This window comes from Phragmites australis, chromosome 15 (genome assembly GCF_958298935.1).
Source record: "Phragmites australis chromosome 15, lpPhrAust1.1, whole genome shotgun sequence".
In the NCBI taxonomy this organism is placed as follows: Eukaryota; Viridiplantae; Streptophyta; class Magnoliopsida; order Poales; family Poaceae; genus Phragmites; species Phragmites australis.
In genome coordinates this window covers 10,621,884-10,644,034 of record NC_084935.1, presented here as the reverse complement: position 1 = coordinate 10,644,034, position 22,151 = coordinate 10,621,884, and the positions used below count along the sequence as shown (strand labels likewise).

The 22,151-nt window shown below is 44.0% G+C and overlaps 3 protein-coding genes across 3 annotated transcripts; 2 read left to right on the top strand and 1 right to left on the bottom strand.

Moving 5' to 3' along the window:
- Positions 1-970: 970 nt before the first annotated feature.
- Positions 971-11,304, bottom strand: LOC133893272 (protein DETOXIFICATION 19-like). The gene is made up of 6 exons (XM_062334260.1): positions 10,823-11,304; positions 2,206-2,750; positions 2,026-2,112; positions 1,841-1,897; positions 1,396-1,753; positions 971-1,290 (listed from the first exon to the last, which is right to left on the bottom strand). The coding sequence occupies exons 1-6, from the start codon at positions 11,258-11,260 to the stop codon at positions 1,162-1,164; spliced, it is 1,614 nt and encodes a 537-aa protein (XP_062190244.1). The 5' UTR covers positions 11,261-11,304; the 3' UTR covers positions 971-1,161.
- Positions 5,412-8,433, top strand: LOC133892931 (uncharacterized). Its single transcript, XM_062333922.1, has 3 exons — positions 5,412-5,718; positions 5,820-6,864; positions 6,954-8,433. Exons 1-3 carry the CDS (start codon positions 5,526-5,528, stop codon positions 8,431-8,433), a joined length of 2,718 nt encoding a protein of 905 aa, XP_062189906.1. The 5' UTR covers positions 5,412-5,525.
- A 5,839-nt stretch (positions 11,305-17,143) lies between the features above and the next one.
- On the top strand, positions 17,144-19,961 carry LOC133893198 (uncharacterized). Its single transcript, XM_062334171.1, has 11 exons — positions 17,144-17,199; positions 17,302-17,575; positions 17,677-17,779; positions 17,896-18,026; positions 18,130-18,211; positions 18,337-18,469; positions 18,565-18,716; positions 18,824-19,220; positions 19,323-19,384; positions 19,478-19,553; positions 19,741-19,961. The coding sequence occupies exons 2-11, from the start codon at positions 17,311-17,313 to the stop codon at positions 19,855-19,857; spliced, it is 1,518 nt and encodes a 505-aa protein (XP_062190155.1). The 5' UTR covers positions 17,144-17,199; positions 17,302-17,310; the 3' UTR covers positions 19,858-19,961.
- Positions 19,962-22,151: the final 2,190 nt, after the last annotated feature.

Sequence of the window (22,151 nt, the reverse complement as noted above, 5' to 3'; positions counted from 1 at the left end):
GGCCAGAATGCTTTGCTCAGATGTGTGTGGCTGCCAAGCCAGGAACCGGACAATCAATCAGATTTGGTTGCTCGCTACTTACAAAAAGAGAATAAAGAAACGGAATCAGTTGTGAGCGGCCATTTTGGCCTGTTTATATCAAACACTGATCACCAACTAAAGCGATTAGTCCATGGATTATTATGCTTCCTGTTGTACGCTGATTCAGCACAAACACACCGTGATCTTAGGCTTCTCAGTACTCTGTGCTAAAGCGACTGATCTGCACAAGCCAACCTCCATGTGGTCCGGACTCCGGAGCACCGTTTTTGTCATTTTCCATCGGTTTCACCTCCCGATGTTTTGTTGCCGAAGCTTCGTCCCTCTCTGACGATTCCCAGGTCTAACAGAGGCGTCATTTTCGTTCCGTCTCGCTTCTTCCGTGTAGTACGATGAAATTCGGTCGTCTTGAAATCGTGACTCCCAAAAGCTTTTAGGACTCGTTTGGTAGAATTTTTTTTAATTTAAATTTTTTATGAGGAGTAATTTTATAGAGGAAGTGATTCTATGGCTAAAGGTGATTATCTAAAATAAAATATACGGAGGAAATGATTTTCTGCGAGAAGTGAACCAGGAAAGCTGCTTTTTTCAACTCTCAACTTTTAGTTTATTTCAGAAAATTACTCTCACGGATTCCACTCAGAAAGTTAAAAGCTGAAAATTACTGTTTAACAGAGCTCTCCTGATTCCAACCGGAAAGCTACTCTGAGTACTTACCAAACAGACTCTTACTCATTTGAATGTTCCAGTTTTATCAGAGAAGGTACAAAAAGTATTTTGATGAGAAAGGATGTATCATATGTAGGCAAAGCTGCAAAAACGGTCACTCGCTCTGTATATGTCATTCCACGCTCTGGCCATCTCAAAAAGAAAACCCGCAGAGGCGATCCTGTGTGGGATCCTTTTCTATCATATATAAGGGAATTTTGAATAAAATGGCCTTCTAAATAATAACCTCATAAATCCTATATCTTATCTATGTAAAGAAGCAATCGTGTTAGGATGAGCCACCCAAGATCTTTGGTCTTCCCCCGGACAGACCTGATACGCTACTGTCTCGTCACGGCATACAATTTCTTCTGTCCTTTTTTCTTCTTTTTTTAAACTAAGATATATAGTATGCTACGCGACGTAGTTGGCCTTCTTCTCCTGCATGGCCTCCGCGAGCTTCGACCACTTGGTGCGGACGGTGATCACCAGCAGCGAGCAGGCCTGGCATGTCAGCCCGCAGATCAGCCCCGCCCACAAACCCTGCAAAAGATTGGCAACAGAACGCTCAGTTTGGGAAGGAGCACTGGCAAGAGGGATTTGTGATTGTTCATGAGCAGATCGTTGGTATTCAACCGACGTACGTACCCTGGCGTAGAACTTGAGCTTGAAGGCGAAGAGGATGGCCAGCGGCATGCCGACGAAGTAGAACGCCACCAGGTTGGTCACCACGGCCTGGTGCTGCCACCCGCAGCCCCTCGACACGCCCGACAGGACGCCCTGCGCGGAGTCGAGCACGATGGAGACCATCATGAGCGGCGTGATGGCCGCGAACTCCGACACGATCGTAGCGCTCCCGCTGAAGAGGCTCGCCCACGGCCCGTGCCCAAACGCCAGCAGCAGCACGAACGAGACGGCCAGGAACACCGACAGCTTCATCGTCACCGACACCGCGTTCTTCGCCCTCTCCACGTTCCCCGCGCCGATCTCGTTCGACACCCGGGTGCTGCACGTGAAGATCCAGGCGATGCGGCCACCGTAAGCACGAGGAAAAATAAGAACAGACGAAACTTGACGGCAGAACGTAACGCACCTCACGGCGGCACTGAACCCGAACGTGATCATGTACGCGATCGCCTCTGTGCTAGAGCTGCACACATTGTATCGACGATCCAGTGATCAGTTTGTTAATTTCATGATGAATCATGGTACGCATCTGATGGAACAGAACTGTTTCTTTCTAGCAATGAAGCTTCAGTCTCGAGACGACATACATACCACATGGCGATCAGCGACGTGTTCACGGTGGAATTAGGGAGCAAGCCGGCGATCAGGACCAGGAGCTCAAACGCCCAGTACTCCAAGCTGCAATGCAGATGCCGCGTGCGTTATACGCAGCAGCTACACTGACCGCATCGAGATTTAAGCATCGCCATTACTCGCAAGAAGTACACTTACCAGACCATGACGGCGGACGGCGCGGCGAGCTTCACCGTGGGCAGCACGTACTTGAAGGCGTCGACGGAGAACCCCCTCCACGTCTCGCTGAACGCATCCGACCGGAGCACGTAGGCGAGCAGCATGAGGCAGGAGATCCAGAACGTGGCCGAGATGGCGGCGGCGGCCCCCGCGAGCCCCAAGCCGAGCACGTTCACCAGCAGGTGCGCCAGCGCGACGTGGAGCGCGAACGGCGCCACAGAGCAGACGACGAGCGGGAGCACGATGGACTGCGCCTGCAGGTACCGCAGCAGGCACTGCAGGAAGGAGAAGGCAAAGAGTCCTGGGATCTGGAACCGGACGAACGCGGCCGCGGCGCGGGACACCTCGGGGTCCTGCCGCAGGCACAGCAGCAGCGGCTCCGTGAAGCCCCACAGCACGGAGATGAGCACAGACACGGCGGCCGACATGATGAGCGACGACTGCAGGTACAGGCCCAGCATGCGGTACAGCCGGGCTCCGTACGCCTGCCCGCACAGCGTCTCCAGGGCGCCGCTCAGGCCGGTCTGAAAATCGGGAAAGCAGCCATGCATCCGTAAAGCATCCCGTTGCATTGCATGGAATTCTGGGATCTTTTGCAAAAAATTACATGGTGCGAAATAGTATATATGAACTTCAGGTTTGGAAGTGTTTGATTCAAGTTCGGGTTGATAATTAAGAGCTCAACGGTGTATTTCAATGAATCACCAAACGAAGCGAGTTATGAACCTTATGTTCCGGTTTGTTGATGTAATTTTTTTTTTACGAAATGACGTGATCCATTTAGTGTGGACAAACACAAGAAGATTGGAAGAAAGCAACGGGAACGTATTATATAATGACCGAGTAATTTTTTTTTGACAAAATCTTGATACCGAGAAATCAGCTAACTGAGAATATACACATGCATGTAAATCATCCCTCATATAGCACCCCATTCACCTAATACCGACAAGAGGGTCCAAATTAGTAATATATAGGGTCGTTACCTGTCGGATTTGATAGATTACGTCCAACTTGGGCTAAAACTAAGTAAGCGTGCTGAATCGGTCACAGATATAGTTCAACCCTCGACTTTCGTTTCTGAAACATATATGAACATGAACCTTCCATAGCGCGCATTTGGTTGATAAAGGTATCATATATATCTGGCTATCACCAATTCACCATATGACTAGGCGGCGTATTGAGCATTTACATGACCACGTAAACGAACTCCGTGCGAACACATGGACAAAAAGCTTGACCATGACCAAGCTGCTGCAATCTGAAAACGCATAGTCCAAAGTCCAAACCCAAACAGCATGAACTTTCGACTGCTTTTGGTTTGAATTTACGAATCATGAAAGTGACGCACCATGATGACGACTATGTCTCACACTGTCGTCATCCATGCTTTTGGTCGGAGTTTGGAGCGTCAGCGGTGGCGCTGCTGCTGCTGCAGGCTCCGAAACGATCGACTGGTTCCCAGGCGATGGTGCCTTTGGTTGCTTCTACAATCTTTCCTAACGCGACCATCGACTATATATCTGCCATCCAACGGCCCACACACGCACAAACGTCAAAGGAACACTACATGGACGTCGAGATCCAGCGAAATAGCGCTCGCATGTCGCATGTGTCGAATTCTGGGTCGCCTGTCGGCCTACCAACCACCGTAGGCTCATCCCCATACGACATTGATCATGGGCTAGCTCGTACCGCTGCTACCGGTTACTCCTCCGATTACAAATAAATATCGTTTTGAATATAAAAATAGTGCTCAAAACATAACTGTGAAAACCACTTTTTATTGTAATATATTTATAAAATAAAAAAAAATATTATTATGAAAATATTTTTTAAGACAAATCTATCCATATTATTTTTAAATATTAAAATTAATATATAAAAGTAATTTGTAACAAAATTTAGAATTACCTACATGTAATCTAAAATGATATTTATTAATTTGTGACTGGAGGGTATACATACTGCCATATTGTGGGTAACGGTATATTTACTCATGCTGTTTATTACTCCCTCTAGTAAAAAATACATAATATTTTTAATTTGTTACGATTTTCAACATTCAACTTTGATCAATATTTTCTATTAAAATATAGTTATAATATCTAATAAAAATATAATATTATGAAAGTATTTTTAAAAATAAATCTACACGTATAGTTTTTATATTTCTAAATATAAATATTTTAAAAACTGTTAATGATTAAAGTTTAAAAAACTTGATCAGAGCCTGATCAAACAATCAGGTATTTATGATGGTAGGAAGTACTAGAGAAGTTATGATTAGTATACAAGCAATGACGAGTCCTGGTTTCCAAAAGGAGCGTAGGAAATTAGTAGGTAAGGGGAGGAAATTGTATAAGGCCCGCTCTCAGTAACTCGTGTGAGACCTCCATCCGCGTCGTTCATGCCGCGATCGGATGGCGCGCGCGTGGGTAGACACAGAGGCGGACCCTCTCTATAGGCGACGTGGGGCGGCCGCCCCAGCTACTGGCATGGCTCCGTGCCTCCGTCTGGCGCCCAGACGCCGAATGTGTGCGGTGTGCCTCCAGCCGACCGGAGCCCGGAGGTGAAAAAGAAAAGTATTAGCGACTTAGCGTGGGCCGGCGGACCGCGGATTGGGGCATGGGCCCTTGGCCATCCGCCCATCCGAACTCTCCCAGCTCCCAAGCAACCAGCAACCAGCCCCAATCGATCTCCCACTCCCAGACTCCAGTCCGCCTCCTGCCTCCAGCAGCCCCCATCGATCTCCCGAATCCCGAATTTCCAATCCATCTCCGAGCTCCGGCAGACTGCCCCCATCGGTCCTCAATTTCTCAGTCCCCAGCGCCGAGCTGCCGTTAATCCGTTCTACGGCGGCTGCGCCTGCGACTCTGCGAGGCTGCACGTCCTGCGACGCTGGGCGGCTCCGCGGCTGGGCACCTGGGCTCGATTCGGCGTCTGGGAGTCTGGGACTCCGGCCTCCGGGCACGGCTGCTGCCTGCGCCCTGCTGCGGACTGCGGTGCTCGGCGCCGTCCACGCCTCTGCGCGGCTGGCGGACGGCCGACGGCGGACCTCCGACTCCGACTCTCCGAGGCTACGACAGTGGGCGCGACCGCGCTATCCGGGAGCCCCAGCTGCAGACGGGTCACGGGTGCCGAGCGGACGGCGGTCGGCGGACCTGCGGGCTGCGGTACTCGGCGAGTCGGCGACCAGCTCGGTGCGGTTGTGACTCACTGACTCGTGCTGCTTGACGGCTTCCCCATCCCCCAGGTCACCCAGTAGAGCAGAGAGCAAACCACTTCTTGACTTGATGGAGGAAGAGGAGGCCGGAGGTGCCCCGGCTGCCGGCGTTGCCGGGCACGGCCATGGCCATGGCCGCACTACTGCTTCGGCTGCAGTAGCGGTTCCGGTGGGAGTTGGCATTGGCCGAGGCCGCGGTGCCACCAGCACGAACCTCACTAGAAACAACAACAAAGGAATCGGCAAAAAGACTAAAATAAATGGTAAAATTCGTTATTGTTTAATTGAAATTATTTGTAATTTAGCAATTTGCTTAGTCATTCATATGCTTAGTGTAACATGTACTTATTATCTTATTGTGTAGATTTGAAGAACTATTTTACAAGTTTGAGTGGTGGCTCCTCGAGCTCCAACCACCCAAGCACCCATGAAAGTCGCAATGCCGCCGATTCCATAGTCGGAGAAGTTGAAGGCCATGCTACCATTGAAGCCGTAGTATCTAATATAGCTCAAGTTGAGATTGGTGTTGATGATGCACAACCACAAGCACAACAAGAAGAAAATGAACAAGAAGGTATTGACCTTATTGTAGAATTTAACCCGCTTGTTCATGTTGTTGCTGATCCGGCTCTTAGAATACCAATTGAGGGATTTCATCCTAATATTAAATCTGAGGTTAGGAGAGCTTATTTATTGCGAGGCCCCACCCAACCTATAGGTCATAATTTTCCTCGCAAGCGTGTTGGAAAGGATTGGAGACTCTTTCAACCGAAATGGTTTAAGGACTATGATTGGTTGGAGTATAGTGTGTCAAAGGATGCCGCATTTTGTTTCTATTGCTTTCTTTTTAGGCAAGAAGCTGAGCATGAAAAATTTGGTCATGTGGTTTTCACAAAGACAGGGTATGATGATTGGAAGCATGCATATAGAGGTTTACCTGGTCATGTTGGTGGAGTTTCAGGTTGCTACAATAAAGCAAGGTTATGTACCAAGGATTTTAAGAATCAAAGGGCGAGTATCTCCCATAAGATCGATTCTAACTCTAAAGATGCAGAAATGCTATATGAAGTTCGTTTGACTGCTGCTTTAGATGTTGCAAGTTATCTCATTTCGCAAGGTCACGCATTCCGTGGACATGATGAATCTGCCTCTTCCTTAAACAAAGGTAATTTCTTAGAGATGATTGATTGGTACAAAAAACGCAATGAGGAGGTAAGGGTTGCATTTGATGAGTTGTGTCCAAAAACTGCCCGCATGACTTCTCACAAGATTCAAAAGGACCTTACACAAAGTTGTGCAGAAGAGATCACTGAAGTGATAAAGGAAGAGATTGGGGATAGTCTTTTCTCCATTCTAATTGATGAATCTCGTGATATCTCAATAGCAGAGCAAATGGTTGTACTTGTGAGGTTAGTAGTTTTTTTTTTATGCATTATATTGAAATATTCATTGATGACTCGATGTGTTAAGCAACTAACTGTGCTATTGTGTCATGCAGGTTTGTGAACAAAAAAGGAATGGTTGTGGAAAGGTTTCTAGGTCTTAAACATGTTGAAGATACAACCTCAAATGCATTAAAGAAAGTTTTGACTGAGGTTCTTGCTGACCATGGTTTATCTATTGCTAAACTAAGAGGGCAGGGATATGATGGAGCTTCAAATATGAGAGGTGAATTCAATGGTTTGCAAAAACAAATTCGTGATGAGAACCCTTATGCTTTCTATGTTCATTGCTTTGCTCACCAATTACAGTTGGTCATTGTTTCTGTTGCAACTTGTTGCTCATCTTTTGATGATTTCTTCAACTATGTGAATTTGATTGTGACAAGTACTAGTGCATCTTGCAAGAGAAATGATAAGTTACTTGCAAAGCATCGTGAAACCATTTTGGCAAAGTTGGAGAGTGGTGAGATTTTTAAAGGAAGGGGGAAGCACCAAAGCACAAACTTGACTAGACCTGGAGATACAAGATGGGGCTCTCATTTTACAACATTAGTTCGTATTGAGTCAATGTGGGATTCTGTGGTCAAGGTATTGGCCATGATTCATGAGGACGAACGTAATCCTGGTCGAGCAGGTGGTTTGGTGCGCAAAATGGAGAGCTTTTCCTTTGTTTTAAACATGAAGTTGATGTTGAAAGTGTTTCGTATTACACATGATTTATCTCTCCTGATGCAAAGAAAAGATCAAAATATTGTTCAAGCCATGTCATTGCTTATTGATGTGAAAGCACGTTTGATCACCTTCAGAAATGAAGGCTGGGAGCCATTATTGGAAGAAGTTAAATCATTTTGTGTTGCAAAACATATTCCAATACCAAATATGGATGAGGCAATACCAAGATGGGGTCGATCAAGGCTTGATGGGAACTTAATCACTCAAGAACATCATTACCGTGTTGATACAATCTTTACTGCACTTGATGCTATTATCACAGAGATGGATCATCGCTTCAATGAGGTATCATCGGAGTTGCTTGTTTGTTTTTCTTGTCTTGATCCAAGAAATTCCTTCTCTAAGTTTGATGTTGGTAAGATTGCTCGACTAACGGAGATCTATGATGAAGATTTCATAATTGTTGATCGTTCTCTTATAAAAGATCAACTTGAGACCTTCATTATACATGTGAGAAGAATTGATGATTTCACTGCTTGTCATGATCTTGGAAGTTTAGCCGTGAAGATGGTTGAAACTGAAAAGCATATTGCTTTTCCATTGGTCTATCGCCTCATTGAGTTAGCATTGATCCTACCAGTGGCAACGGCATCCGTTGAAAGAGCATTCTCGGCTATGCACTTAATCAAGACAGATTTGCGCAATAAGATGTCCGATGATTGGCTCAATTACTTGCTGGTGTGCTACATTGAGAAGGAGATTTTTAAAGGACTTGATTGTGATAAAATTAAGAAGAGGTTTCAAGTCATGAAAGACCGCAAAATGGACTTGCCGAGGAAACCTAAAGGATCTAGACGTGCTTAGTGTTTTACTAGTAGTATGTATATTCTCATAATTTTCACCAATTTTTAAGGCATATGATCACTTCATTATTACTAACTAATTGATCTTTATCAAATTGACAGGTTGCTTTGATACATTATCTTTTGGTGTATTTTGAATTATATGGTGCTGTTGCAAGAACTGTTATTTATTTCTTCATATTAGAGGTATCATCTGAAATCTTCTTCTACGTCGTTCATTTACCGTTTACACTCTAATTTGTATGATTGCAATATACGAATACGGTGTGTAGTATATTTTTACTTTTGATTTACTTTTTCGCTCCAATTCGCCCCACCTAAAAATTTTAGCTGGGTCCGCCACTGGGTAGACACGTGTCAGGCAGCGGCGAGGATCTCCACGGAGGATCCGACCTTATACAATTTCCTTCCGGTGATTCGCTGACCGATTCAAGCCAGCACCAAAGGAAGCTAGCTCGATAGTGAGCTCTATTTTCCACGCACAAGGATTCCAAGTTTCTGGATTCTGATCACTTGACAAGTCTACTCTAGTTTTTTAACCCCTCGATCAGAGATGTGATTTGCGAAGACTGACCAATGAAGCGGCCCATGACTTGCGGACTTTGATCCCTGAGCCGACGACACGGCCAGCCAGCCAGCCAGCTCGCGTCCTCCATCGAACGAACGGCCCACCACGGCAGCACGGTAGCTGCCGACGCACACCAAGGCCTACGTGGCGAGACGACGCAACACGGCCAAGGCCCGTGCGGACACGTGCCTCCGCACCGACAGCGACGCGTACCCGTACCGAGCAATCCGGCGCTACATGTACATGCACATGCACAATGGTGGCGACTCTGGGTTTCTGGATTACCACATTTGTGGAGACTCTGGGTTTCTGGATTACCACATTTGTGGAAACCAAGACTTGAATTTCATAAAATGAGAATTCAAGGGAGGCCGTATGTGTGTGTGTGAGAGAGAGAGGCTTCGCGAAACTGACGGACGGCCGGCCTTGGGAATGCGGCGGCAGAAGGGCGGAGACTACCTCTCCCAACCACGGAAATGGAATCAAGCGGTGTGCGTCGGGCGTCGGCGCACGTAGGTCCGATCGTGTGTTCTCTGGCTGGCAGCGAGAGCGAATTTCTGAGGCGAGACGCGCGCGCGAGCGGCGGGCGATTCGTCCAACCCGCGGCTGAGAAGGGAGCGATTTGGCGTGGCGTGGAGTGGAGCGGGCAAGGGCGACCGCGCGAATCGGCGTGCAGCGAAACAAGCGTGTAACATAGGGATGTCAACGGAGACCCTATCCTCGATTTCCCACGGAAAATTTCTATTAGAAAATAAAGATGAAGAAATTTTGTCCCTCACAAACTCATATAGAGACAGGAACGAGAAGACGCTCCCCGTCCCCGCTATATCCTCGATATCACATATATACATATTTTTTATATATAAATGTAGAGTAAATAATAAATTACTCTTATTCTTTTTTGTCTAACCTACGGTATTTAATTAATCTTGCATTAATTACCCTCGTATACATCAATAAATTACTTATTTATACAACGTACATATTATTAATATATAAAATAATTAAATATTATTTAATTTTACATCCCTATTAGAGATTCGATCCCCGTAAAATCTTCATAGGAATGAGGATGGGAGAAATCTTTCCCCCAATAACTAAATAGGGACGAAGATGAGAAAGCATTTCCCATAGGAATGGATCCCGTTGCCATCCCTAGTGTAACAGCTTGGCCTGGCATCACTCGATTTTTCATGGTGCGAGTGGCCAATCCATCGGTCTATCGTCGTCTACGCGTCCCCTTATTTTTAATTTTTTTTCCAACCATTTTGTCTTCTCCTTTTTTTTTTGATAAATTTTGTGTCTTACCTTTGAACACTGCTAGTAAGTATTAGCACATCCTGCAGCACTTGATACTACTACTATGTTCGGTTACTCTTGATAACTACATATGCTCAGTATAATAAATGTTAGTGACTGCACTCAGAGTTGCGTCTAGCACGGGCGTTGAACGTATCCAGCCTACTCGCGTCACCATGCCTAGTGGCCCATGCCAGTCGTTGTGACCATCCTGCTACGGACACGTGCGCTGACAAGCCCGGCCACAAGCATGATATTATCAAACGAAACAGCATGATTGCAGAAAGCAAAATCCTAAACGAATGCTAAGATGCTGATCGGACGTGGTCGATTATTACGTCGCGGACCAGCGATAGATATTATCACCATATTTTTATTTCTGTGCGTATTAATTTGTATAGCAACCGGGCGGCTGCGAGCTTGGCGATCGGCGCCATGAACATGCGAGGGCATCAAATGCTGGGAGCAATGAAGTAATGGAGCAAGGGGGGGGGGGGGGCGTGAGTTTCCTGTGCGTGCGTACCACGAAGGCGTAGCCGGTGACGGTGGCCCAGGAGTTGCCGAGCGTGGCGCCGGCGAGGTGGACGTCGCCGAGGTGACCGGAGAACATCACGGACACCAGCGGGATGCCGTAGTAGGCCATGCTGGTGAGCACCATCGGCACCGCGAACCGCAGCTGCGCCCGCGCCTCCTCCGTGTCCACCACGCGGCCCAGCCACGCCGGCGGCCGCTCCTCGCCGCCCTTGCCGCCGCCGTCGCCGAGCAGCGGAGCCGAGGACATGCCGCCGTCTGATGACTGCTGCCGAGAGGAGGAGGACCCGGCGGGCGGGTGCGGCGGAGTGGTGGAGCTCGCGAGCAGACGGAACCGCTTCCTCCTCCCGGCTGCTGGCTGGCGACCGAGCGAGAGGCGTGGCGCGGTAGAAACGGCGTGGAAGTGGAAACGGGACCGAGTTGCGAGCATGGTGTGGAACTGTGTACTAATTAAGCTGGTGGAGTACCGTACTATTTTATTATTATCTATTTATTTATTACTTGAAGTCAAAGCTCATTTATTTCGCTTCAGATGCCCTTCTATTTCTCAGGCAAAACTAGGTCACTCCCACGCTTCTATTGGCCGAACTCTTGGCCGGATCGTCCGCCTCGCGTGCTCGCATCTGCAGCATATGCTTTGGAGGCAGTTCTCTGTATCAATGCTCGTGAAGCTAGGTTGGAGATTGCTCGTCAATACGAACTCGCTGTGTGCGCGGTCTTAAAAGGTAGATACTATTTAAATTCTAATTTCCTTTCGGATATAACGAAAAACATGCAAGTCAGACATGTGTGTAATATTAACAGGCTGTGATGTTCTCCAACAAGCTTTGACTAAGAGAATTGAAAATGGATACACCAGGAAAATTTGGTAGGATCGTTAGATTTCGGATCATTTCAATGGTACAATAATTACCCTTACTGATGGTCAAAAAGTATAATTTGTAGCTAACCTACGCACATCCAATGATCAATAGAATAAATCTCTCGTCACACAAGTATTCTTTCCATTTGATGCTAATGCTATTATGAGAATCCTAATTGGTCATGCTTACGAGGATTTCTGGGCATGGTCCGGAGGTTCTCCTAAGGTGAGAGTTTTTTTAACGGAGAGTGATCTCACAAATTTCTATCAGCAAAGAGTGTTCTGCACAAAAGACATATTGATCCAGTTGTTTTATGTGAAGTTTGTGGAGCTAAGGAGGAAAATATGAGACATGTATTGATAAATTGCTTGGTACAAAATATAATTGGAGTTATACAAATGAGCTTATAGGAGTGAAATTTTTGAAGTTGCACCCTCTGACATGGGCTTAGGATTTGTTGTTTAATGAGGTATGCTTGAAGCTACCTTCATCTTGTGCGGAATGTGTACATTGTGGATGACAAGAAAGAAGAGAAGGCATGACGAGGTAATGATGTCTATGAGATAGGCAATATATTGGGCCCAAGAGAGGGCATTTGATTTCTGGCAAATACTAGTATTGAAAAGCCGAGACCTCGTCAACTAGTATGGGAGAAGCCTCCCGTAGGGTGGATCAAATGTCGCACTGATGATGCATTTTATGAGAACTCTACTAGCGCGATAGGTTATGTGCTCTGAGATGAGTATAGAGAATTTCATAGTCCAGCTGCTGTTTGGTATGCGAATGCACTTAGTGCCTTGACTATGGAGGCGATGGTCTGCAGAGATGATTTGTTGTTCGCTATCCGAAGGAGGTAATGAAGGTGTTTATTAAAACAGATAACAAAATACTTACAGATCTTTGGAACAAATCTTAGCAACAAAGGCTCGAGCTTTCGTTAATCATCGATGGTATTAAGAAGCTTAGTAGGAAGGTTTTGAATTTTTCTATTTCTTATACTAATTGTGTTTATAATAAAGTAATATATTTGTACGTTAAAGAAGTATTATGTATTAGAATTAGCAGTGAGCACTTACTTTAGCACTGCTACCCGTACAAGAATGCTGGCTTCTTGATTAAAAAGAACTATTAAATGAAGCTCCTTGATTAAAAAAAACTCCGAGTTGGGCGCCGAGCTTTGCGGAGAATTGTTTGACGCTTCCAGTCTGCTACTCTAGCTGCATGCAGAGCTGTGGCAGCAAAGTCACATAGAGCTTGATTTTCTTTCTCCTCCTCTATCTTACCGCCGCTGATATCAAGTGAACATGTGCCTTGTATGTTCTTTTCTTTGCAACCTATGTAAACTTTTTCTGGTGGGAAATATATTAACACCTAGCAAAATTGTTTGCTCTGTTTTATGTGCTTTACTCCTCTAAACAATATATACCGGTCAAGATCAAGTTCGCCGCTTATATTACAAATAAAAAGGGTACTATATTTTTGGCTGATGCGATTTTTTCTTTTTGCGAGTTTGGACCGATGATCTTGTCAAACGTTACTGGAAATAGGAGAAAGCAATACGAAAGCATTTCTATGTAAGATATATTGGTATCAAATCTGGCGAAAATATGTTTGAACATATTAGTCCTACGACTTTTAAAAAATAGAAAAGTAAGGGACACATAGTTTCCTTTCTGCCACTTATACATCTAAACTTGTCCGATGGTAAGTGCAGTTTTACATTATTTTTTCATTTAGCCAAACAAGATGTTTGTAATGCAGGAATTCTGCGTAGGACATCCTTGCAAAATTACTGTCTTATGAATAAAGCTTTTACTTACAAGGTAAGGTGGGTCTCTCCTTGCAAAACAAAACAAAAATAAAATCAACAGGTAAGTGGGTCATCTAAGAAATTTTAAGGATTACATTGCGACTACCTAAAAGTACTTCCCCATGTCGATTTTCAAGAGCTTGTTTGGAAGAAGGGGACTATTCTAGAAACCTTTAGGACTCAGTTCAAATTTGAACTAAACTCTGGAAACATTTTGTTACAACCCCTTTTATGAACACGTTTCTTTCTTTTTAATCGTGAAGACAAAGACACAGGTTCCCTCGAAAACATGATGCTACGGCACATTGAACATGTGAGCTGGACATGGCCAATCAGCAAACGTGGCCTCCTGTGTGACTGACTGACTGACTGACTGTTCCGGTGTTTCTCCCGAGCCCCAAGCCCACAGCTCGCCTCCCGAGTCCCGATCTGCTAATGACGTTTCAGCAGCCATACAGTACAACAAGACAGCATGCATCGGCTTGGTTAGAATACATAATAACAAAGTACGATTTTCCTTAAGATAAGGAATACTTTATTCATTCCAGTATGAAATAAGATTTCAGCCTCTGCAGTGAGCAGGTGCAAGTAGGAATAAGATTCTACAGGACCTACTAGTAGGGCTGCAAATGGGTTGAGCTTGTTTGGGTAACGGGTTGGGTTTCTTTTGGATGGGTTGAAACGAGTTGCGAGGTACATTGGGTCGGGTTGATTTATTATTGGGTTATGTTGAGGTGGGTTAAGGTTAGATATTATCATATGTATTAGGTGAAAATCTATGCTTGTTATGGAGAATTGAGAAAGTCTTTGGTTGTAGGTGTTGGAATGCCAAACTGAATATTAGTTATGGTCAAAATCGAGGTGGTACCAAATTTTGATTAAAAAATTATCTTCTAGTTCATGACCAAACCAAACTTTGGTAGCCCGGCCAAAACGCTAGCGGCTAAAGCGAACGCCCAAAACTCATCCCGACTGCTAGTTTGCGGTAGATAGACACTGCCAAAAAAATTTAGATAGCTGAATTTTGACTTCAAACTAAACACTAACTAAATCACTGGACATGATCAAAATTTAATCGGACTTCCCGATGTCGCAAACCAAACATGCCCTGAAGCTCATCTGTCTCACTTTCCATGGGTTCCTTCTAATTCTGACTGCGGTGCATGTAATCCGCTTCGATTTGGTGCTGGAGATCTCAGCGAATTGGAACTCGGAGCTCCCAGCCGGCAGGTGGCAGCGCCGTTGTTGGTGTGGTGTTGGCGTGTTGCTGCTCGTCCATCTGTGTCCTGGCGCGTGCGCGCTCAATCCAACGGCTGCTGCTGCTGATGAACAGTAATCTACAGTCACTAGTACGGTGTGCGAGAGGCCGTTGAGCTGATTTTTACTGTAGCACACATGCCATTTTAGCCGGTCTTCCTGTAGCATGAGAACTGTAGCAATATTGTATCATTGCTATATCGCTACAACTCGCTGCCCATATTCAATCAACAACTCGCAACGAATGAAGTCATGTCTACTGTTTATACGTGACTTTGCTTCGTCAAGTCCTAGATCTATTTCCGTGCTGCTGATCTATACCATAATTCCCCGCGAACTTCTCAGCTCCTCACCTGGCCACATCGACTCGTTGCTTGCGGCCGTCGGATGCTTGCATCGTGTGTCTCCTGTTGCCTCCCGCTCGCGGTTAGGTGGCCGGCCCTCCTCTTTATTGCGGTTCCTGGTGCGGTACACGTGTCGTCGTGCCGTTTGTACGCTGCGGGGGTGCGTGCGTCGGTAAAATCGCTGCCTCGTTTGGGGGATTGGCCCTCCTCTTTGTTTTCTCCGTCGCTGGTTCTCTTGACTACTCGGTTCCTGAGCTCTACCGCTTCCCCTTCCACTTTCCTGTCTGGTGAATGCCCTCCTCTTTGTTTTCTCCGTCGCTGGTTCTCTTGATTGCTCGCTTCCTGAGCTCTACCGGTTCCCCTTCCAGTTTCCTCTCTGGTGGGTTTTCGTTCACTTTGCGTGCTTGCTGGATGGGGATGTTCACGTTTTTTGTTTGGATCGGATCCTTCTTGTGTGTTCCTGCTGTGTACATGCCGTGTGGATTTCTTTCTTATTCCTTTGATTTGTGCAACTTCTTTATTTGTTGGATTTTACGGATCTGGTGTTCTTTGTCTCGGATTTATAGTAATTCTTTGTTCCTTGGCTCTATTGTCTCCAGTTGCTTTGAGTTAGGCTTCGATCTACTCTGTTTGTGTCCTTGTTTGTTGATCTTTTTTGCCCCAAAAACAAAAAAGAGATGGGCATTTGTTAATAGGAAAATGGTAGCTTTCTTTTTGTCCAGCCTACGAATCTCTGGCGTTTGGGTTTTAGGTCTTTTTTCTTGGATTTCTTCTTTCCTACCGTTTTGACCGTCCCTTTTTTTTGCTTTATTTCTGCGCTTTGCGCTGTCTATAGTTCGGGCTGTAATTTTCATTCGTTGTTTCCTTTTTTTTTTTTTGGCCCATTCCAGCTCCGGAGATCGGTGCTTTTCATCTTACAGCTCTGTTCGTTCCTGCTGTATTGTGCTACGGGTTCGTCCACGTTTTTTCCACCCGGACCCCTCGTTTTTGCCGTCGTTGCTTTCGGTATATTTGTTAGCTGCGTCTTTTTAACTCCGTTCCATGCCGGAGGTTTGTCCATGTTTCTTTTTAATTTATTTTTTACCTTCGTTGTGTGAGTGTTCATCAGCCTCTGTCTTTTTCGATCTATTTTGTGCCGACATTTTGTCCATGTTTCTTTTAAGTTTATTCCTTATTTCTTTGTCCACCTTTTTTTTCCCGTTCGCATTTATTTAACGAGAAAATCCTAAACTTTGTTTCTTGGATTTCTTCTTCCCTGCCGTTTTGACCGTCCTTCTTTTTGCTTTATTCCTGTGGTTTGCGTTGTTTATACTTCGGGTTGTAATTTCCGTTCGTTGTTTCCTTTTCTTTTTGACCCGTTCCAGCTCCGCAGATCGGTGCTTTTCATCTTACAGCTCTGTTCGTTCCTGCTGTATTGTGCTACGGGTTCGTCCACGTCTTTTGCACCCGGCGGCAGGTATGCAAGGCGTGGGCAGGGATTAATGTTGTTTCTAGCTATTTTTTACTCCCGAGCTTTTTTTGTTTTCTTTCTTAGCCGTTTGGTTTTTTTTGCTGTGTTCTAATGTTAGTGTGGATGGTTGTACCGTCTCTGATCATTTGGGTATACGCCGGCCACTGGTCTACTCTGAAGGTTAGTTCTTTTATTCCTTTTATGGATATATATCTTCGGTTCATAGAATATGGATTCCTTGTTTGTTATCTGGTTACTGTTACCGATTGAATGTTGATAATCCTGTCTGTTCTCACGGTCTCCTTGTCATGGTTCCCCCCTGTGTTTTCATACCTCCATGTGTAGCCGGGGCACGCTTCTTTAGGAGCCTCTGTTAGAGTTTATGTTGCTTAATTACCTACGTTGATTCCACTGTTATGTATATGCGGTGCTCCACCATCTTGGTTCTGCTCTGTTAGTCTGGGTTAGCGGTCATGTGGTTTCGTTATGTAGGTGAGTTTTGTTATTGCAGATCTTCGGTACCTTAAACGTTTAGTGCACCCTCTATTCTTTCTTGCAGATGTATTGTGCTACGGGTGATCATATCGTGGAGGATCTGATGATGGTGATATACGACATATTGACCTTGTGCTCTTGGATGCTGAGGTAGTACACAGTTAACCTACTTTGCTATTACAGATGTATACTCCGTTTACCATTCGTTACTCCCTATTTGCTATTCTAATTATGTATCTTCACCTATTTTAGGGGACTGCTATGTACGCTGAAATTGCCTCGGACAATATCAAAGACAAGAAAGCTATGCTCACTGAAGGGAAAGTATACACCCTAAAGAGATTCAGGGTGCTCAAATCAAAACCCTCTTACAGACCTGTTGACTCAGAATTTATGATCGAAATTACCTGTCATACCTTGATTGAAGAGAAGAGTGGCCACCAATCTACCATTCCGCTATACACCTATAGTCTAACGCGATTCTCTGATTTGCCTACGCTTGTTGGGGAGACCAAGCACTTTATTGGTACATACCTATTTCACAATCTATTTATCACTTGCTTCCTACACCGCTAATTACCCAACATTCTGCTACTATTCTGCTCAATCCTTTCTTTTATCTTGCAGATGTTATTGGTTTAATCACTGAGGTTGCTGATACAACCACACTCCAGCTAGCTAATCAAAGCAAACCCACAACCCGAAGGGCTATCACATTGAGAGACAACAGGTAAACTATAATCTGCATTCTTTTCTCCATGACTACTGTCTTCTCCTACTGTTCGAACCAAATTTTTAATATTCCTCTAAAGTTCTTCAGTTCTGATTTATCCCGTTCCATTTTAGCAACTATGAAATCAAACTGTATCTTTGGGGACAAAGAGCTTCTGAATTTAATGCTGATGAAATATACACAATTGGCCAAAAAGAACCAGTTGTGGCTATCTTTGTTGGGCTTCTTATGAAATCTTACAGAGGTCTGTCCCTTAACAACTTTCCATTGTTCTCTCTTCATATCCCATTACCATACCCTTTCTTTACAGAAAAACTTAATACCATGTATGTGATTTCCCATTATAGGCGAACATTCGCTAAGTGGTAATACAGCTTGCTGGTGGTACATAAATCCTAATCTCCCTGAAGCTCACACTGTCCTAGCAAAGTATTGTTTACCTACCATAGTCATACCTCTTTTATTTCATACTATTCCATATTGTGCTATTTATTGTTTTATGCAACTACATTCTCCTCAATTAATTACTTCATTCCCCCTCTACACCCCAATAGCCTCCACGGTAGTTTCCAGCCTGTGCAACACACCGCAATGGATCAGCAGCCTCCTATTCCCCAGCTGCCACCTGCTGAACCAGAACAGAAAACTTTAGAGGAGATGTTTAGTATCAGTCCATACGACTTCCCAGTTAAGTATACTACCAGTTTTAACTTCAATTGATCATTCAGTGCCTTATCCAACATGTACTACAACACGATCCATTACCATATCTTTTATTGCAGCCTCAAGGCTTCCGGTGCACCATTACTATTTCCCGGATCGATCCATCTATATCCTGGTTTTTTCCATCATGCAATCGGTGCAGCAAAACTGCGCTCCCCGACGGAAGTGGATACAAATGTCCACATTGCAAATGCACAGGGTCTAAATTCAAGTAATACTTCCTTACTATACAGATGTACACCTTCTACCAATTTTGCATACCATATTTGAATAATATAGTATACACATACATTTACTCATACCATATCTTTACTGCAGATATAAGATATGCTTAATAGGAACTGATGGCACAGATGAAGCAGAATTTGTCCTCTTTGGTGACATGGGCCGTCGCCTTGTTCATAAAGACGTGAAGGTATTACTAAGATCCTGCCGCTCCATTGACACAATTCCAAGTGAAATAGCCTCGCTGGTTTCGCAAAAATACCAGTTCACAATGAACGTCACCAGCAAATGTTTCGAGAAACCCCAGCGATCATACGAAGTGAAACACGTTAATTGTGCATACGGTCGGCAAACTACCGTTCCAACAATCAGGAGGTCCACCAGTTTATCCCTTCATGACAAACAGAAATCAGTTTTAGCAATTGGATCCTCATCTGATTTTTCAGAATCACACAAAAATCCGCAGGATGAGATTTCTGAATTATCTGAGGTACTTAAATCCTTAATCTTTTCTATTCACTTGGTTACCTCCTATTTTGTATCTTATCATATACCTTCTACTGATATTTGCTTTCTCTACCACAACATCAAGCATACTCCGCCACCAGCAACATCCCCAAATGTTGCCACCCTGAAAAACAAGCAACCTCCTCCGTAAGTACACTAAGCATATTCTACTCTTTGGAATACCTACTCGCTTACTCTACACTTTACCATTGTTCTCTTTTTGCATGTCCCAAAATCTAGTGATCACCCTGTTGATACCAAAGAAAGAAGAGATGTACGCAGGCGTTTATCCTTGCATACAGATACAAGTGGTCAGGTTAATTATACTTCACTCAGTTCCTTCATTCCCTTGACATCTACGTCTAAACCTCTTCTGTTTTCAACAAATGTGTACACACCCAGCCACTCCCAGCCTAATTATACTTATCATACTTTACTTGCCGGCTATCCAAATGTCTAAATGTCATTATTTCGCTTCCAAAATAAGCTGCGTTTTACTGTAGGGTACATCCAAACACATTCTCCCTGATGCTGATAGTTTGGAAACCCATTTACACCCTACCACTAGGTCAGTGCTCTCCAAAACTCTCAATAACTACTACCCTCACAATTTATATTAAAAACTATTTAAACCTGTTATTTTTACATCTTGACCATTCAATCCTTACTTTCTTTATGTTAAGATCTACACTTCGTTCCCATGGTGCTGCTCATTCTGATATTCCCCACGGTGATCCATCAACTTAACAGAAGTTCCTAAGCTTCCTCAAGGAAATAGCTACCTGTAAGTCCTCTTGCTTTCAACACCTTCACTGCTGCTATCAATCCTACCTTTACTACTTCTATTACTTCTACTCTTCTAATACCTGCTCTTCTTTCTTACTGGTTCTTTCTTTATTATTTCAGATTGACAAACCCCGCCTCTGGACCTTTTTGTACCAATATGGATAACTCAAGACTTGACAACACAGGAATCTACCTTGGTTCCTTCCTGGTTGTGCCAGCAAACTTAATAGGCTATGTTTTTATTTTGCTGTGAATATGACTCTACCCTCGAACCTGCTACCGATGAACCTCTGTACATATAACCGTCGTAGACATTACCCCTCCACTATAGCACCTCCTGCCTGTGTGATGCATCTCGTCCTCTAAACACACTCACCCCCTTTTCAGCAATACCAGTTGTAAATACCTGGTCAACCTACTATAACTGCTTTTGCTGTACCATCTTAGATTACTACAATACGTTCTATTTCATTACCTTCAGCCAAGAAAATTAACCAGTCATGCCACTTGCCTTTTATCACAGTGCTAAGACAACCATGATACTGATAGAATACCGTCTTTACCTTTCAGCCAAATCCCACATTGGATTTCCAACTGCTACTTCTCACATTTTTTCTTACCACTATGGTATACACCTCTTCCTTTAATTATATTACTCTTTTTTGCACCACATACTCATATTTGTCCCTTCCTTCTAACATAAACGTTGATGTCTACGTCTCAACATAGTAGAATCAAATATATATTCTACGCTCCCTTTGTCTACCATCTTAGACAGCATTTTTTTTCAGGCCTTCACCTCGGCAGGTACGTACTTCTTCTCTACTTCCCTACCTACAACACTCTATAAATACCTTATGTATATCTGTGTCATACACCTAGCATCCCCTCTAGAAGACAGTACGTTGTTTACCACTGCTTACTAACACATAAGTTCACTCAACCAATCCCCTCTCTTCACCTCCTATATCTTGCCATCTCAAAACATACGATCCTCCCTTTTATCAAATAACGCCACTACATATTTAATCTGCCACTAGACTAACATGTATTATCGTTAATACGATTACTCTATTTACTGCTTTCCTACCTTCTAACGTAACCTCTGTTCTCCATTAGCATTCCATTATTATCCACCGCACAAAAAAACAAACACTCGGTGATAAATAGTAGGCTAACCAAGCAATATATATATACACAAATTCACAACATATACTTACAGCTTTAGTAAAGAGTTACAACCCTGCACCTTCTCAACATGTATCTTTCTTACTAGCGGTTCATAATCAACACTATGCTTTTACATATTAAACACCTAATACAATCTCTACGGAATCCATCTCATGCCTCGTTTCCAAACATAAAGCAGTTTTACCAAGCATATTCTCATCTTTATGCATATTCAATTACAAACACTAACTCGGTTAACCCACATAACACAGATTAGTTTTCTTCCTTTCTATCTTTTACCTACCCCTTTACATACCTTTCGTCAACCATTTACATTTACTACTTTTCAGCTCACATTTTATATATCATCACACACAAAAAATATATCTATATATCCAGATCTCCATGACATGACCATTATCACTCTCACTCCAAACTTTATGCTTAATTAGATGATGATTCCAGGTCAATTTCCCATGCCAAAATACAATAACAGCAGTGCGTGGAGCAAATGGATCCGTCGCGTCCACATGCGAGTCTCCCCGTGCTGTAAATCATAATCATCTATTCCCCACAGGGCCAGGTATACCGGCTTAGCACTATCCTAAGCCTGACACACAATATATGTATATCTTAAACTTCGCAATGACCGATCATCTATCTCACGCTATATCTATATCTTCAAAAACACAGATCCTCTGATTTACTATACACCCACTGTCACATAGACTCGAACCTCACGTGTTAACAGCCGTGCAATACTCAATCGGCATCTTATCTTGAAGACACCAACATACAAAACTACCGAGATGACCGCTCATTGAAATCTTTTTGCATTACCTATAAACAAAGCTTACAATAACTTCTAATCTATTCAAGACTAATGTATTTTGCAACAGATTCTGTAATTCTCAAGTAACTTCATAGGTGTATGTATTATTTCTCATCAAACATATCA

Bases quoted from the DNA above. Each gene is read 5' to 3' on its own strand.
- LOC133892931 (XM_062333922.1), top strand. From the start codon at position 5,526: ATGGAGGAAGAGGAGGCCGGAGGTGCCCCGGCTGCCGGCGTTGCCGGG. The intron at 5,719-5,819 runs GTAAAATTCGTT...CTTATTGTGTAG, and splicing joins CAAAAAGACTAAAATAAATG to ATTTGAAGAACTATTTTACA. The intron at 6,865-6,953 runs GTTAGTAGTTTT...TGTGTCATGCAG, and splicing joins CAAATGGTTGTACTTGTGAG to GTTTGTGAACAAAAAAGGAA.
- LOC133893272 (XM_062334260.1), bottom strand. From the start codon at position 11,260: ATGCTCGCAACTCGGTCCCGTTTCCACTTCCACGCCGTTTCTACCGCG. The intron at 2,751-10,822 runs GTACGCACGCAC...CCCGATTTTCAG, and splicing joins TCACCGGCTACGCCTTCGTG to ACCGGCCTGAGCGGCGCCCT. The intron at 1,898-2,025 runs GTATGTATGTCG...CAATGTGTGCAG, and splicing joins ACGTCGCTGATCGCCATGTG to CTCTAGCACAGAGGCGATCG.
- LOC133893198 (XM_062334171.1), top strand. From the start codon at position 17,311: ATGTACGCTGAAATTGCCTCGGACAATATCAAAGACAAGAAAGCTATG. The intron at 17,780-17,895 runs GTAAACTATAAT...GTTCCATTTTAG, and splicing joins ATCACATTGAGAGACAACAG to CAACTATGAAATCAAACTGT. The intron at 19,221-19,322 runs GTACTTAAATCC...CACAACATCAAG, and splicing joins AGATTTCTGAATTATCTGAG to CATACTCCGCCACCAGCAAC.